The following is a 15,202-nucleotide window of genomic DNA, read 5'->3' on the forward strand; positions in this document are numbered from 1 at the left end:
CGCCCTCCAGAGCCACATCGTCGAGGTCAACATAGAAACCTGGAGAGAAGCAGGTGTAGGAGACCTGCAGATGCATGCTGACCACGCGGGTGACGGCGGCCTCCACCTCAGTGGAATAATTCTGAGGAATCTAGGAGCTCGCGGTTGATCGGTAATGAGGAGCTAAACTCAAAATAGCGTGTTGGCTTGTCCCGGAGGCAGAGCATGGCCGAGAAGATGGCTCTGAAGGTTGTCATTGGAAAAGAGGTTAGAAGGGGGTCGGAGGCTGGTAGAAGGAGAGTCCCTGGGTCTGTTCTGTCCAAACACTGTTGACACAAAAGACAGATCTGGGACGGGAAGGCACACTGCCTCTTCTTGAGGTTTGAAAGCTACACATTCTGTTTTTATTCTTGTTGTGGTTACTTCTAACCCCTAATGATGTTTATTTTTCTCTACCAGTGTTTAAAGTTATCAATATTGGAGTCTTACAACAACACAGGATGGTTGGCACACTGTCATCCTCCCTGCTTTCTCCTCCAAACACTTCTCCCTATTGGTCCCCTGCCCCTCTTCCTTCACCAATGTTGGTATCACTTGAAATTTTTATTCTAGATTGTTATGGTTAATTTTTTATATTTGATAACTTGGCTAGTTGAATAAATAACTTGTTCGAAGTTACTATTTTTCCTTACTTACTATATATGTCCTATCCATTCATTTATATTTTTAACTATAAAAATAGTAAAATTTCTTGGTTTTAAAATATCAAATTGTAATTTAAAAAAAGGAGGGGGAATAAAGTAGTCCCTCCCAACTCCTGATCCCAGAAGCAATCACATTTAACTTATTTGCCACTCTGTTTTTACCTTCTTTTTTTGTTTTATTTATTTGAGAAAGAAAGAGTGAGCACAAGTGGGGGGGAGGGGCAGAGGGAGAGGGAGAAGCAGACTCCCCGCTGAGCAGGGAGCTGGACATGGGGCTCGATCCTAGGACCCCGAGATCATGACCTGAGCTGAAGGCAGACATTTAACCGGCTGAGCCACCCAGGCACCCCTGTTTTACCTTATTTCTAAATAATGTGCTCATCCTGCTATTTCTTACCAATTTTAGAGGTGGTCCTTTTTAAAAATTTTTTTTTTTTTAAGATTTTTATTTATTTGACAGACACAGCGAGAGAGGGAACACAAGCAGGCGGAATGGGAGAGGGAGAAGCAGGCTTCCCGCAGAGGAGGGAGCCCGATGAGGGGCTCGATCCCAGGACCCCGGGATCATGACCTGAGCCGAAGGCAGATGCTTAACGACTGAGCCACCCAGGCGCCCCAACCAATTTTAGAGGTTGTCTTAACCTGTCTCCTTCCTACCCCCCATGGAGAATTTGACTGCCTTACCCTACTGTCCCACATTTCCTCTGCAGCCATTTCAGACTCAGAAATGGAAGTTGTGTGTCAAGAATGGCAAAGCAGCCATGCCGGCTCTGGAACACCCACCTTTACTGTAATTTGAGAGAGAAATAAACTTTAATTGTGTGGGTTTTTTTTAAAGATTTTATTTATTTATTTGACAGAGAGAGACATATCGAGGAGGGAACACAAGCAGGGGGAGTGAGAAGCAGGCTTCCCACTAAGCAGGGAGCCCAATGCGGGGCTCAATCCTAGGACCCTGGGATCATGACCTGAGGCCAAGGCAGGTGCCACCCAGGCACCCCCTTTAACTGTGTTTAAACCAATGTATTTAGGGTCTCTATTAAAGCAACCTAGTCTGTACTAAAACTAATAGAGGGATAGATAAGCTTATGAACATAAAAGGGTTGGACTTGGTGAACAGGGGGAAGTAGATAGAAGTCTTAGATAAAATTATCCATTCTGCATAAAAAGGCGTCAGGAAGGAACATCTATACAATGCCAAAGATTCTTCCTTGGGCAAAGGTCACTGAACCTAATGAATTGGCTCTTTGACCTTGGACAAGTCACTTAAACTTTCTCTGACTTTGGAATAAAAAGATTGAAGAAGTCCATCTTTCTTTTTAAGATTTTATTCATTTATTTGAGAGAGAGAGCACATGAGAGGGGGGAGGGTCAGAGGGAGAAGCAGACTCCCTGCCGAGCAGGGAGCCCGATGCAGGACTCGATCCCAGGACTCCGGGATCATGACCTGAGCCGAAGGCAGTCGCTTAACCAACTGAGCCACCCAGGCGCCCTGCAGAAGTCCATCTTTCAAGGATTCTCTTTTGCTCTGTCATTCTGTAAAGGGATATTGTTCTAGAAAAGACAGAAGTGATAAAGAAAAGCTTCAAACATTAAGTACCCGAATTGATCCCTCAGAGATGGCATAATAGTATGTGGATCAACAGCAAGAGCAAATGAATGGGGTCCAGTAGTAGAGCTCTATTCTCTAGCTCTGCTTGCAAACTGGTTGATTATTAACTGACTTCTTTTTATTGAACCTTGCTAAAAGCAAGGACTGTCAGCCAACACAAACTTACATTCTGACCTTTTCTAAACTCCTTTCCTCAGAGCTACAAGCTTGATAATCTGCCTTCCAAGTTAACATAAGTGACACTTCCCAATACATGTGGAAAGAGTCACCAGCCTTCTAGCCTGCAATATGCTTATACCTGCCGATGGCATGCATAGCTTAGATCTTTGTTATTGTAGCACACCACTTTCAGGGATCAAGTTTTCCCTTTTAGGGACTACACTAAGCTGTAGACCAAAAAAAAAAACAGTAGCTAAAGAAAAATAAACACTTTTTTTTCTCATATAACAGTCCAGAGGTAGACAAGCAATCTAGGGCCTGTTAGGCTGCTTCACTTCACAGGGTAATTCAGGGCCAAGGTTCTTTCTATGTTCTTGATCTGCAGTCACATGAGTCCTTCTAATCCTCATGGTTTAAACTGGCTCACCACCATCACAACTGAGTTCAACCCTAGAAGAAAGAAAAGAAGTAGAGGGGAAGTAGCTTCTCTTTAAGAATTTACCTAAATACAGAGCTTGCCCAACTTCAATGTCTCTGTGGAACAAAAATAGTAAAAGATTTGTAGAAAGTCAGAGGTGATATAATTAGAAAAAACTCCTGACATATAGTTAGCCACTTAATCATCAGATCTCATTATAGTAATTATTCATTTGATAGGGCTTTACTTTCTCTCTTTTCAAAAAAAGATTATTTATTTATTTATTTATTTATTTATTTATTTATTTATTTGAGAGAGAGGAAGCAAGGGGGGGAGGTTGGGGGAGCAAAGGGAGAGAGAGAGAATCTCAAGCAGCCTCCCCACCTAGCAGGGAGCCAGCCCCAGGACTCAACCTCACAACTCTAAGATCACTACCCCAGCCAAAATCAAGAGTTAGATGCTCAACCGAGTGTCTCAAGCACCCCTGTCCTTTTCTCTTTTTTAAAAGATTTATTTTAGAGAGAGAGCGGGGGAAGGAGCAGAGAGAGAGGGAAAAAAAATCTCCAGCAGACTCCCTGCTGAGCAAGGAGCCCCAGAGGGACTTGATCTCAGGACCCTGAGATTACAATCTGAGCAGAAACCAGGAGTCGGACGCCTAACTGAGCCACCCAGGTGCCCTTTTACTGGCCTTTCTAACACTGAGTTTTGGTTCTCAGAACAGATACATTGCAAGTGGAAATAAAAGTAATTGGCACGTAGTATTTACCATACAAGACTGAACCTTATATATGTTACTAGGTTCCCAGTGATAGTAATCACCACAATAACACACGTGCGGAACCTATTAATGTCAATGAAAACTGATTTTGTAACCCAGAGCTATTTTCATTTTTCAGGAGATGCTTCCTGATAAGGACAACGCCTCAACCAAGATATTTTTGGTGTCCCTCAGATGATACAACGTTCCCATTCTACCTAACCTAAACAGGTATACTAAAGTGATCTACAGCGCCAACTATTTCATTCATTCTTTATCCGAGTTCTTTTCTCTCCCATGTGTCCATTTTTTCTGGATTCAGAGTTGGTCACTCAAGATCCGGCCGGGAGGATCTGGTTGCTAAGAGACAAGACGCTGGGAGGGTGGGGACGCTGCACTGCGACAAGCCTGGGAGTGAAAGCGAGAGGGGGAAGGGGAAGGCAAAGGCAAGGCGCAGCGGCCGCTAGCCTCAGCTGCTTGTCTGGCCACCCGTCCCAGTCCTGCAGGAGCTCGTTGCTCATTGGCTCCGCCGCTGCGGCGCTGGCTTGTGATTGGTGAGGCGGCGTGGGGATCGGCGCTGCCCTGCGAGCGGGTGGGGCGGTGTGTGTGGGCGCAGTGGCAGGGCTTGGGGGACGGGTCGCCGGAGCTTCATGGCGCGAGCGCTGGCTGTGCCGGCCGCTGCAGGTGACGGAGGCGCAGCGAGGGCCACGGCGGCCCTGGGCAGGTGAGCGAGACGCCGAGGGCCCTCGGGTGCCGGTGGGGTCGGGAAGTGCGGCAAGGGACGGTACGGCTGGCAGGCAGCGGCTTCCCGCCGCGGCCTCCTTCCCGGCCCGTGCGGGCCCGGGGTCCCGCCAGCCCAAACGCCCCCGAACGTCCCTGCGCGCAGCCTGCACTTCTCAGGCCCTGCCAGCCCCAGGTCCCCGCCGCCCGTCCCGCCCACGCACCAGGTGAGGGAACCCCGGCGTCTGCCCGCCAGGCCGCGCCCGGTGTCTCTGCCCGCATCTTCCCTCCGCCTCGCCCCGCTGCCCGGCGCCTTTGTCCGCTCCCCACCCGCTCCGCGCCTGGAGAGTTTCTGCCCCATGGGGGAGGCGGGGACACCACAGGCTGGGGAACCCTGAGGACCCCCCTCGAAGTGAGCCTCTGCGCCGAAGATTTTGCAGGGCTTTGATCTATTCGTCCTGGGCTTCAGGTGTGATTTTATTTTCTCCTTCACGGTGAAAGCCAACTGCCTCGATTCTCATTGTGGTCAGGAAGCCTGGGCCAAGGCTTCTCTCCTAGGATGACTATTTAATAATCTCCCACCCTCTGTTATGCCGAAGGCCTTTGACCTGTCATACCAGCCCCTTCGTTTCGCACCTTTTCCTCTACCGAAGGAAAAAACTCTGTCTACAAAAGCCTTTTTCTATTTGAAAAAAGAAAAAAAGTCATATGCCAGTCGTGGACTTCCCTTTGGTCTTAATTAATTAATTAGATTGGTTTTATTAATACATGTAAGTAAACCAAGGTTGTGGGAATGGGGTGGAGGTAGCACATGAGTGTTCTTAAAAAGCATGGTGCATTAAATAGAATTTTTATTTCTGGTAAATAACACGTTTCACCTTAAACATTAACATTAAAAAAATATTTTATCAGGAATGGGATTAGATTTAGTAGTAGTGTAATTTGAGCTTCAAATTTTTTCTTACTGCCACAGTTTTTGATGAGTCTACTTTTTTTCCGGAATGGAGTGCACTCTGACAGCTATTCCAAGGGAATTTATAAGAATATCATGTATATTATAAATGAGTATCACATTTGAAATATACATACAAATTTTTAAGTATTTGATATGAACAATATTTTTGATTAGCTAGCAGGTGCCAGCATGTTGCAGGCCACAATAAATATTTTATTTATTTATTTATTATTTTTTAATATTTTTAAAGGTTTTATTTATTTGAGAGAGTGAGCAAGATAGCATGGGGGGGTGCAGAGGGAGAGGGAGAAGCAGACTCCCCATTGATTGGGGGAGCCCAGGGGGCATGATCCCGGATCCCGGGATCAAGACCTGAGCTGGAGGCAGACGCCTAACCGACTGAGCCAGCCAGGTGCCCCCACAATAAATATTTTAGAAATATTTTAGAAATTTTAAATTAATCTTTTTGGAATTGAAGGAAAAAAACAGCACCCTTGCCTGTTTTTTAGATTGTTTTCCACTGAGGTCCAAACAAATTGTAATAAAATACCCTATTCCTAACATACATCTCAAATTGTGTGGTATGAAAAGTGATGATGTGCTGGGCATATAAGTGGAGAACAATAAACCTCTGTAAAATCTATTTTCTTTCTTTTCTTTTTTTTTTTTTTCTGGCTCAAGTGGGACCAAGCCCTGAGCCACCTCCAATCGGAGGGCACCAGAACCGAGTAAAGCTGTGGGACACAGTCTTGGGTGCCCCAAGATGGGTTTTTAAATATTTTTCAGTTAGTTTTTGTTTGTATGTATGTATGTATGTATTTATTTATTTTTAAGATTTTATTTATTTGACAGAGACACAGTGAGAGAGGGAACACAAGCAGGCGGAGTGGGAGAGGGAGAAGCAGGCTTCCCGTGGAGCAGGGAGCCCTTCGTGGGGCTCGATCCCAGGACCCTGGGATCACGACCTGAGCCGAAGGCAGACACTCAATGACTGAGCCACCCAGGCGCCCCTGTAGAATCTATTTTCAGCTGGGCTCAAGGAAGTGTTTTACAATTATTAAACTGCATTTTATTAAACTAAAATTAAATTGACCCTTGAAAATGTGAGGGTTAAGGGTACTGATCCCCCACAGTCAAAAATACTTGTATAACTTTCGACTCCCCAAAAACTTAAGTACTAATAGTCTACTCCTGACCACAAACCTTACTGATAACGTAAACAGTCTATTTTTTTTTTTAAGATTGTATTTATTTATTTGACAGAGACAGACACAGTGAGAGAGAGAACACAAGCAGAGGGAGTGGGAGAGGGAGAAGCAGGCTTCCCGTGGAGCAGGGAGCCCGATGTGGGGCTCCATTCCAGGACCCTGAGATCATGACCTGAGCCAAAGGCAGATGCTTAACGACTGAGCCACCCAGGCGCCCCACGTAAACAGTCTATTAACACATATTTTGTGTATGTATTATATACTGTATTCTTACAATAAAGTAAGCTAGAGAGAAGAAAATATTACTAAGAAAACCATAAGGAAGATCAAATACATTTACAGTACTGTACCAAAAAAAGTCTGGGTATAAGTGGACTTGCACAGTTCAAACCTGTGCTGTTCAATGGCCAACTGTACACAGTAACAGCTATTATGTCTTCTTCCTCTGACCCTCCATGGCTCCCCTCTGCTTTGGCTCTCAGTAAGTGATATTAAAGTTATCTGTTTGACTGCTAGTATCCCTCACCAGACCATAAATTCCTTGAGGATGGGGACCATGCCATATTTATTGACTCATCACATATCAGAACTACATCTATTTGGGATGCCATCTAGAGCCTTTTTTTTTTTTTTAAGATTTTATTTATTTATTTAAGAGAGAGTGTGTGTATAAGTGGGCAGGGGGTAGAGGGAGAGGGAGAAGCAGACTCCCTGCTGAGCAGGAAGCTCCGTGCAGGGCTCAGTCCCAGGACCCCAAGATCATGACCTGAACCAAGGGCAGATGCTTAACCGACTGAGCCACCCCGGCGCCCCTTATTTATGTATTTTAGAGAGAGTATGCATGGTGGGGGGAGGGGGAATAGGCCCAGAGGGAGAAGGAGAGAAGCAGACTCCTCACTGAGATCATGAACGGAGATGAAATCAAGAGTTGGACCCAACCAACTGAGCCACTCAGGCACCCCTAGAGCCTTTTTTTCTTGGTGATTCTATTGCCTGAACATCTTGGACACCCTTGGTAGCTGGATATGTTATTCAAGGGCTCCTAGATTGAACTAGAGGAGGATGTAGTGGGTGGGGAGCCAGGTAACAAAGCAAGAAGAGCCTCCACTGTGCAGGAGTGAGTGTGTGTGTGTGTGTGTGTGTGTAGGTGCTTTGGCTTTTTATATTTGAGTGGCAGGGTGTGTTTGGATGTGTAAGGGTTAAATCTTATTGGTCAATTGTCATGTTTTTTCTGAAGACAAGGAAAAAGAAAAGAACAATCCAAAAAAATTGCTTCAAACAAATAGAAATAATACTAATTATAATTGTTGATAGAATGTCCCACCATTTATAACTAATAATCACATGACTCAATGACAATGATTATGGTTATCCTATAATGTCAGATTAACTTGTTTTTAAGTTTCATTTGTTTATATTAGTAAAAATTAAATATACTCAGCCTTCATTGTTTGTAGCATGGACATTCACTCACAGAAGAATAAAGCAAATATTGCGTAGGACTAGAATGAAATTACAGTTCTTTTTAACCAGGTTTTTTTTTGTTTTTGTTTTGTTTTGTTTTAGTTAAACTCTACTGTCCATGAATTGCTAATCAAGGTTTAAATCAAGCACACTTAGGGATTTTTTTAAAAAAGGTATATTTTATTCAACCTTTCCCCCCAGTGTTTTATTATGAAAAATTTTAAACATATAGCAAAGTTAAAAAAAAATGTAGTGAACCCCTGTATACCCACCACTTACATTCTACCATTAATATTTTATTATACTTTTTTATCAGATAGTTTATCCATCTGTCAATCCTATGTGTCTATCCATCCACCAATCCATATATTCAAATGCTATAATATTTGAAGAGATTTGAGCTGCATATTCTATTTATTTTAGGTCAGTTTTATTTTTCCTTTATAGGTAGCATATAATTCTTAGGAATAAATTATAACTGATTTATAGTGTTCTAAAAACACTTGAATTTCAGATGTAAATATATCTATTTGTCTTTATTTCTAGTTCTAAAAGATGAGTCGTGGATATTCAGAGAACAACAATTTCTTGAACAATAACAACCAAATGGTATTGGACATGATCCTTTATCCATTAATTGGAATCCATCAGACCATCAACTGGGAAACTGTGGCAAGGGTTGTGCCTGGATTAACACCCAAAGAGGTAAATAACTGTCCCCCAGATTGCTCCTGGAAAAATCAGAAAATGATCAATTTAAAGAAACAGCTACTAAGAAAGGAAAAAAAATTCAGTTTTACATATTCATACGCATGAATTCTGAATGTGCATATGATATGATTTGACTAGATACAAACTACATAAATTATATATTAACCCATCTGGTATGTTTAAATTCAACTGTTTATATAACAACTGAAAATTCACTAATAATATCTAATTTTATTATTGTTATTTTTTTTTTTTTTAAGATTTTATTTACTTATTTGACAGAGAGAGACACAGTGAGAGAGGGAACACAAGCAGGGGGAGTGGGAGAGGGAGAAGCAGGCTTCCTGCCAAGCAGGGAGCCCAATGCGGGGCTCGATCCCAGGACCCTGGGATCATGACCTGAGCCGAAGGCAGATGCTTAATGACTGAGCCACCCAGGCGCCCCTAATAATATCTAATTTTAAGTAACAGAACTGATACTGTAAAATTATGGGTAGATAAAATTTTTGTAAATCAAATTATATATTTGTTTTTAAGATTTTATTTATTTATTTGACAGAGACACAGCCAGAGAGGGAACACAAGCAGGGGGAGTGGGAGAAGGAGAAGCAGGCTCCCTGCTGAGCAGGGAGTCCGATGCAGGGCTCCATCCCAGGACTCTGGGATCATGACCTGAACTGAAGGCAGATGCTTAACGACTGAGCCACCCAGGCGCCCCTAATTAGAAAACTTTTTGAAAGTTGTAAAATCGCAACTTTGACAGCTCGCCAATACAAAACAGCATCAGGCTGCATGTGCAGCACTCACAGCCACTGTGATGCAAATACATAGGCAGAAACATTTGAAAACCTCATTACGTCTTTTATTTACTTATTTATTTATTTTTAAAATATTTTATTTATTTGTCAGAGAGAGAGAGCACAAGCAGGGAGAGTGGCAGGCAGAGGGAGAAGCAGGCTCCCTGCTGAGTAAGGAGCCCAAAGCAGGACTCGATCCCAGGACCCTGGGATCATGACCTGAGCCGAAGGCAGATGCTTAACCTACTGAGCCACCCCAGCATCCCTCTCATTAAGTCTTTTAATGTAGTCAAACTGACTGAGCCTCCCAGGCGCCCCCACCATCTTCTCTTGCAGCCAAGCAAACCAATACCCACAAGAAATTACTTGCCCTCATTTATGTTATAGGTCTTTGTGAAATGATGAGAGAACCTTTTTTTTTCACTACCTAATTTATACTTTTTCAAACCTTTTGGTTAAGTTTTGAAACTTGTTAAGTTTTTTTAATTAATTAATTTATTTTTATTATGTTATGTTAGTCACCATACAGTATATCATTAGTTTTTGATGTGGTGTTCCATGATTCATTGTTTGTGTATAACACTCAGTGCTCCATGCAATACATGCCCTCCTTAATACTTGTCACTGGGCTAACCCATTCTCCCACCCCCCTCCCCTCTAAGACCCTCAGTTTGTTTCCCAGAGTCCATAGTCTCTCATGGTTTGTCTCCCCCTCTGATTCCCCCCTTCATTTTTCCCTTCCTTCTCCTAATATCCTCTATGCTATTCCTTATGTTCCACAAATAAGTGAAACCATATGATAATTGACTTTCTCTGCTTGACTTATTTCACTTAGCATAATCTCCTCCAGTCCCATCCATGTTGCTGCAAAAGTTGGGTATTCATCCTTTCTGATTGCTGAGTAATATTCCATTGTATATATGGACCACATCTTTATCCATTCATCTGTTGAAGGGCATGAAACTTGTTAGGTTTTAAAATGGGGCAAACCTGTTAATTCAACTACTGTTCTGACTTTTTATTGTGAATATCTTCAAACATCTAGAAAAGTTGAAAGAATAGTACTACCACCCCTATATCCTTTTATAGATGCCCTATTTGCTTCATTTCTTTATGAAATTTTTTTTTGTGATACTTAAAAGTGTCAGACACCATGACACTTTACCCCATAGACTGCATCATACATCTCCTTAAAATAAGGACATTATTTCATAACCACAGTACCATGGTTTAACCCAAGAAATTAACAATAACTCTGTCATATCATCTGATATTCACTGTGTATCCAAATTCACCCAATTGTTGAATTATTTTTTTAACTAAAATACAACTAAATGTGAATCAGATTATTTTTAAGTAGTGTTAATTTTTAAATAATTCTTTAAAGTTTATTTATTTGAGAGAGGGAGAGAGAGCACATGTATGAGCACACAAGAAGGGACAGAGGGAAAGAGTCTCAAGCAGACTCCCTGCTGAGTGTGGAGCCACTGCAATGCAGGCCTCAAGCTCGCGACCCTGAGATCTTGACCTGAGCTGAAAACAAGAGTCAGATGCTTAACCAACTGAGCCACCCAGGCACCCCAAAATAATTTTTTATTACTAAACAAAACATGTCCTTAAAGAACACACACACAAAGGAAATAAGTGAAAAATCAGAATAAGCCTGACCTGATCTAAAGTAAGTTGTTAACACCTTGTATATATCCTTCCAGATACTTTTCTTTTCTTTTTTTTTTTTAAGATTTTATTTATTTATTTGTCAGAGAGAGAGAGCACAAGCAGGGGGAGCTGCAGGCAGAGGGAGAAGCAGGCTCCCTGCTGAGTAAGGAGCCCCATGTGGGACTTGATCCCAGGACCCCAGGATCATGACCTAAGCTGGAGGCAGACGCTTAACCGACTGAGCCACTTTGGCTTAACCAACTGAGCCATCCAGGCGTCCCCAGATACTTTTCTATACATACAAGAATTGTTAAGATGGACATACAGCAAATGTACATATTATAGACATCTTTATGTGTCAGTTAATAGACCTGCAATATTTGAGCTATGAGCTATATCATAATTTATTAAACCAGTCCCTTTTGTTGGATATGTAAGCTATTATTTCCAGCTTTTGGCTACTACAAATACCACTGTTAAAATATCTTATTCTTCTAAAAAGAAACCAAATTTATTCTTCTTTCCTTAGGGGATAATGCATCTTTAAGGCTTTTGTTACATATTGCCAACCAGAAGGGCCATCAATGTTATATTCCAGTCAACATGGCTGAGTCTTGATCCCTGTACTTTTTATATCACATATTATTTGTGTGTGTGTCTTTTCAAGTCTCATTTATATATATTTTTAATACGTGTTATCTCATTGCAGTTTTAATTTACTTTAAATCCTAAAGAGGTTGAACATTTTATATTTTATTGTACCATGTCCTTTTTCTATTTGTGAATTTGTTTTGGTACTAGTTTTTTAAAAAGATTTTATTGATTTATTTGAGATAGAGCAGAGCGAGAGAGAGAGAGAGCATGAGCAGGGGGGAGGGGCAGAGGGAGAAGCTGACTCTTGGCTGAGCAGGGAGCCCAACACGGGGCTCGATCCCTGAAGTCAGGGATCATGACCTGAGCCAAAAGGTAGACAGTTAACTGAATGAGCCACCCAGGTACCCCAATGTTTTGTTACTAGTTTTAAATAATGGTTTTCCATATATTAAATATATTAACCCTTGATCTAGCTTTTATCAGTTTTTTCAGCCTATTAAGTTATTAATGATAGTCTCATATATAAATGTTTAAAAGTTTAAAATGTTTAATGTAAAATCTATGAATCTTTTATTTTGAAATCTGCCTTTTTTATCCTGTTTAGAAAATCCTTCTTACCTGAAGGCTATGTATAATATGTAGTCACCTACATTTTCCTGACTACTTTTATTTTCTACATTTAAATCTTAACTCCACCTGGAGTTTATTTTAGTTTTAACTTTTTTCCTAATGACTAGTTAATTGTCTCAACATTTATTGAATATTTCATTCTTTTTTTTCTTTTCAAATTTTTTATTCAAATTCTAGTTAGTTAACATAGTGCAATATTGGTTTCAGGAGTAGAATTCAGTGATTCATCACTTACATACAACACCCAGTGCTCATCATAACAAGTGCCATCCTTAATACCCATCACCCATTTAACCCATCCCCCCATCCCTTCCCTACATCAACCCTCATTTTTTTCTATATCTTTAAGAGTCTCTTATGGTTTGTTTTCCTCTCTTCTTTTTTGATCCCTCCCATATGTTCATCTGTTTTGTTTCCTTTTTTTTTTTTTTTTAAGATTTATTATTTATTTTAGAGAGGGAGCGCTTGCAAGGAGCAGAGAGTGGGGAGGAACAGAGGGAGAGAAAGAGGGAGAAAAGCAGACACCCCACTGAGCAGGGGCTGCTCCATTCCACAACTGTGAGATCATGACCGGAGCCAAAATCAAGAGTTGAATGCTTAACTGACTGAGCCACCCAGGCGCCCCCATCTGGTTTGTTTCTTAAATTCCACATATGAGTGAAATCATAAGCTATTTATCTTTAACTGATTTATTTCGCTTAGCACAATACTCTCTAGCTCCATTCACATTGTTGCAGATAGCAAGATTTCATTCTTTTTATGGGTGAGTAATATTCCATTGTGTGTGTGTGTGTGTGTGTGTGTGTGTGTGTGTGTGTGTGTATACACCACATCTTTATCCATTCATCAGTTGATGGACATTTGGGCTCTTTCCATAGTTTGGAAAATAATTTCATTCTTTATTACTGGTTTGAAATTCAAATCTTTTTCTACATTTACTGTCCTGATCTGTTGATCTCTTTATCTAATCCTGTTGATAGTTCTATGTTCAGTTATTTTCAATATTGCTTTAATGTCTGGTAGACAAAAGTCTTATGTGTGTTTTTTTAAGCTTTTTGAATGTTCTCTCAATCTCCTGGATTATTATTTTTTTCCATTTTGACAATGATGTGTTGGTATTTTGAAAGTGGAAAAAGGACAGATTAAGAGTTTTCATGTGTTTAACTTAGCTGAAATAATGTATCTAATTTTTCCAAAGAGACTATTTTTACTTTCCCACCAGAAATATCAGACGGTTCCAGTTTCTTCACATCCTTGTCAACACTTTTATTATCTGTCTTTTTGATTATAGCCTCCTTGATGGGTATGAAGTAGTAATTCATTATGATTTTGATTTACGTTTTCCTGATGGCTAATGATGTTCATTATCTTGGCATGTGCTTATTGGCCATTTATAGATCTTCTCTGGAGGAATGTCTATTTAGATCCTTTACCCATTTTTAAATTGGGTTGGCTTTTTTTTTCCAAAACTTTTTTAACATTATATTTTTAGATAATCTCTACACCCAACCGTGGGGCTTGAACTCACAACCCTGAGATCAAGAGTCACATGCTCCACCAACTGAGCCAGCCAGGCACCCCTTGTCTTTTTATTATTGAGTAATAAGAGTTCTTAATATATTCTAGATGCAAATCCTTTGTCAGATATATGACTTGCAAATATTTTCTCCTATTTTGTGTGTTGTCTTTTCATTTTCTTGATGGTGTCCTTTGAAGCACAGAGTTGTAAATTTTGAGGAGGTGTGGTTTATCTAATTTTTCTTTGTTGCTTGTGCTTTTAATGTCATAGCTAAGAAACTATCACCTAATCCAAGGTTATTTTCTCCTAAGAGTTTTATAGTGTTAGCTCTTATATTTAGTCTTCGATCTATTTTGAGCTAATTTTTCTATGTGTTTTAGGTAAAGGGTCCAGCCTCATTCTTTTACATATAGATATCATGTAATTTTTGTTTAAACACAAAGGACATTTTTTTAAAAGATTTTATTTATTTATTTGACAGAGAGAGAGACAGCTAGAGAGGGAACACAAGCAGGGGGAGTGGGAGAGGGAGAAGCAGACTTCCCTCTGAGCAGGGAGCCCGATGTGGGGCTCGATCCTAGGACCCTGGGATCATGACCTGAGCTGAAGGCAGACGCTTAATGACTGAGCCACCCAGGTGCCCCCACAAAGAACATTTTTTTAAAAGATTTTATTTATTTGTTTGTCAGAGAGAGAGAGCACAAGCAGGGGGAGTGCAGGCAGAGGGAGAAGCAGGCTCCCTGCTAAGTGAGAAGGCTGATGTGGGACTCGATCCCAGGACGCTGGGATCATGACCTGAGCTGAAGACAGAAGCTTAACTTATTGAGCCACCCAGGCGTCCCAAACACAAAGAACATTTAACAATATGATTTAAATTATTTATAGTTCACTTGCTTCTTTGTTTAAGCAATCACATATTTCAAAATTCATAATCTTCATTTTTTAAATATTAGAAATTGCTATAAAGCTTGTTAGATAAATCTACACTCATTTTCCAATATAGCTATACACTTTACTTAAAATATATCAAAGGAACCTGTGTTTTAAAAGCCTACCTAGGGCGCCTGGGTGGCTCAGTTGGTTAAGCGACTGCCTTCGGCTCAGGTCATGATCCTGGAGTCCCGGGATCGAGTCCCGCATCGGGCTCCCTGCTCAGCGGGGAGTCTGCTTCTCCCTTTGACCCTCCCCCCTCTCATGTGCTCTCTCTCATTCTCTCTCTATCAAATAAATAAATAGAATCTTTAAAAAAAAAAAAAAAGAATTAGATGCTTAACCAACTGTGCCACCCTGGAGCCCATAGAACTTTTTATTTATTT

At 41.0% G+C, this 15,202-nt stretch overlaps 1 protein-coding gene across 3 annotated transcripts in view; it reads left to right on the forward strand.

The window, feature by feature from the left end:
* Positions 1-4,219: 4,219 nt before the first annotated feature.
* Positions 4,220-15,202, forward strand: part of SANBR (SANT and BTB domain regulator of CSR) — a 54,276-nt gene continuing 43,293 nt past the window's right edge. For 2 of the 3 annotated variants that reach the window (XM_006733194.3, XM_081833589.1), the window contains exons 1-2: positions 4,220-4,353; positions 8,523-8,681. In XM_006733194.3, the coding sequence (XP_006733257.1) occupies positions 8,532-8,681 (150 nt within the window). In that variant the 5' untranslated portion in view covers positions 4,220-4,353; positions 8,523-8,531. The other variant, XM_031028003.2, reaches the window with a different exon arrangement.

The sequence above is a fragment of the Leptonychotes weddellii genome, chromosome 10 (genome assembly GCF_054177405.1).
Source record: "Leptonychotes weddellii isolate Sample4059 chromosome 10, ASM5417740v2, whole genome shotgun sequence".
NCBI classification, from domain to species: domain Eukaryota; kingdom Metazoa; phylum Chordata; class Mammalia; order Carnivora; family Phocidae; genus Leptonychotes; species Leptonychotes weddellii.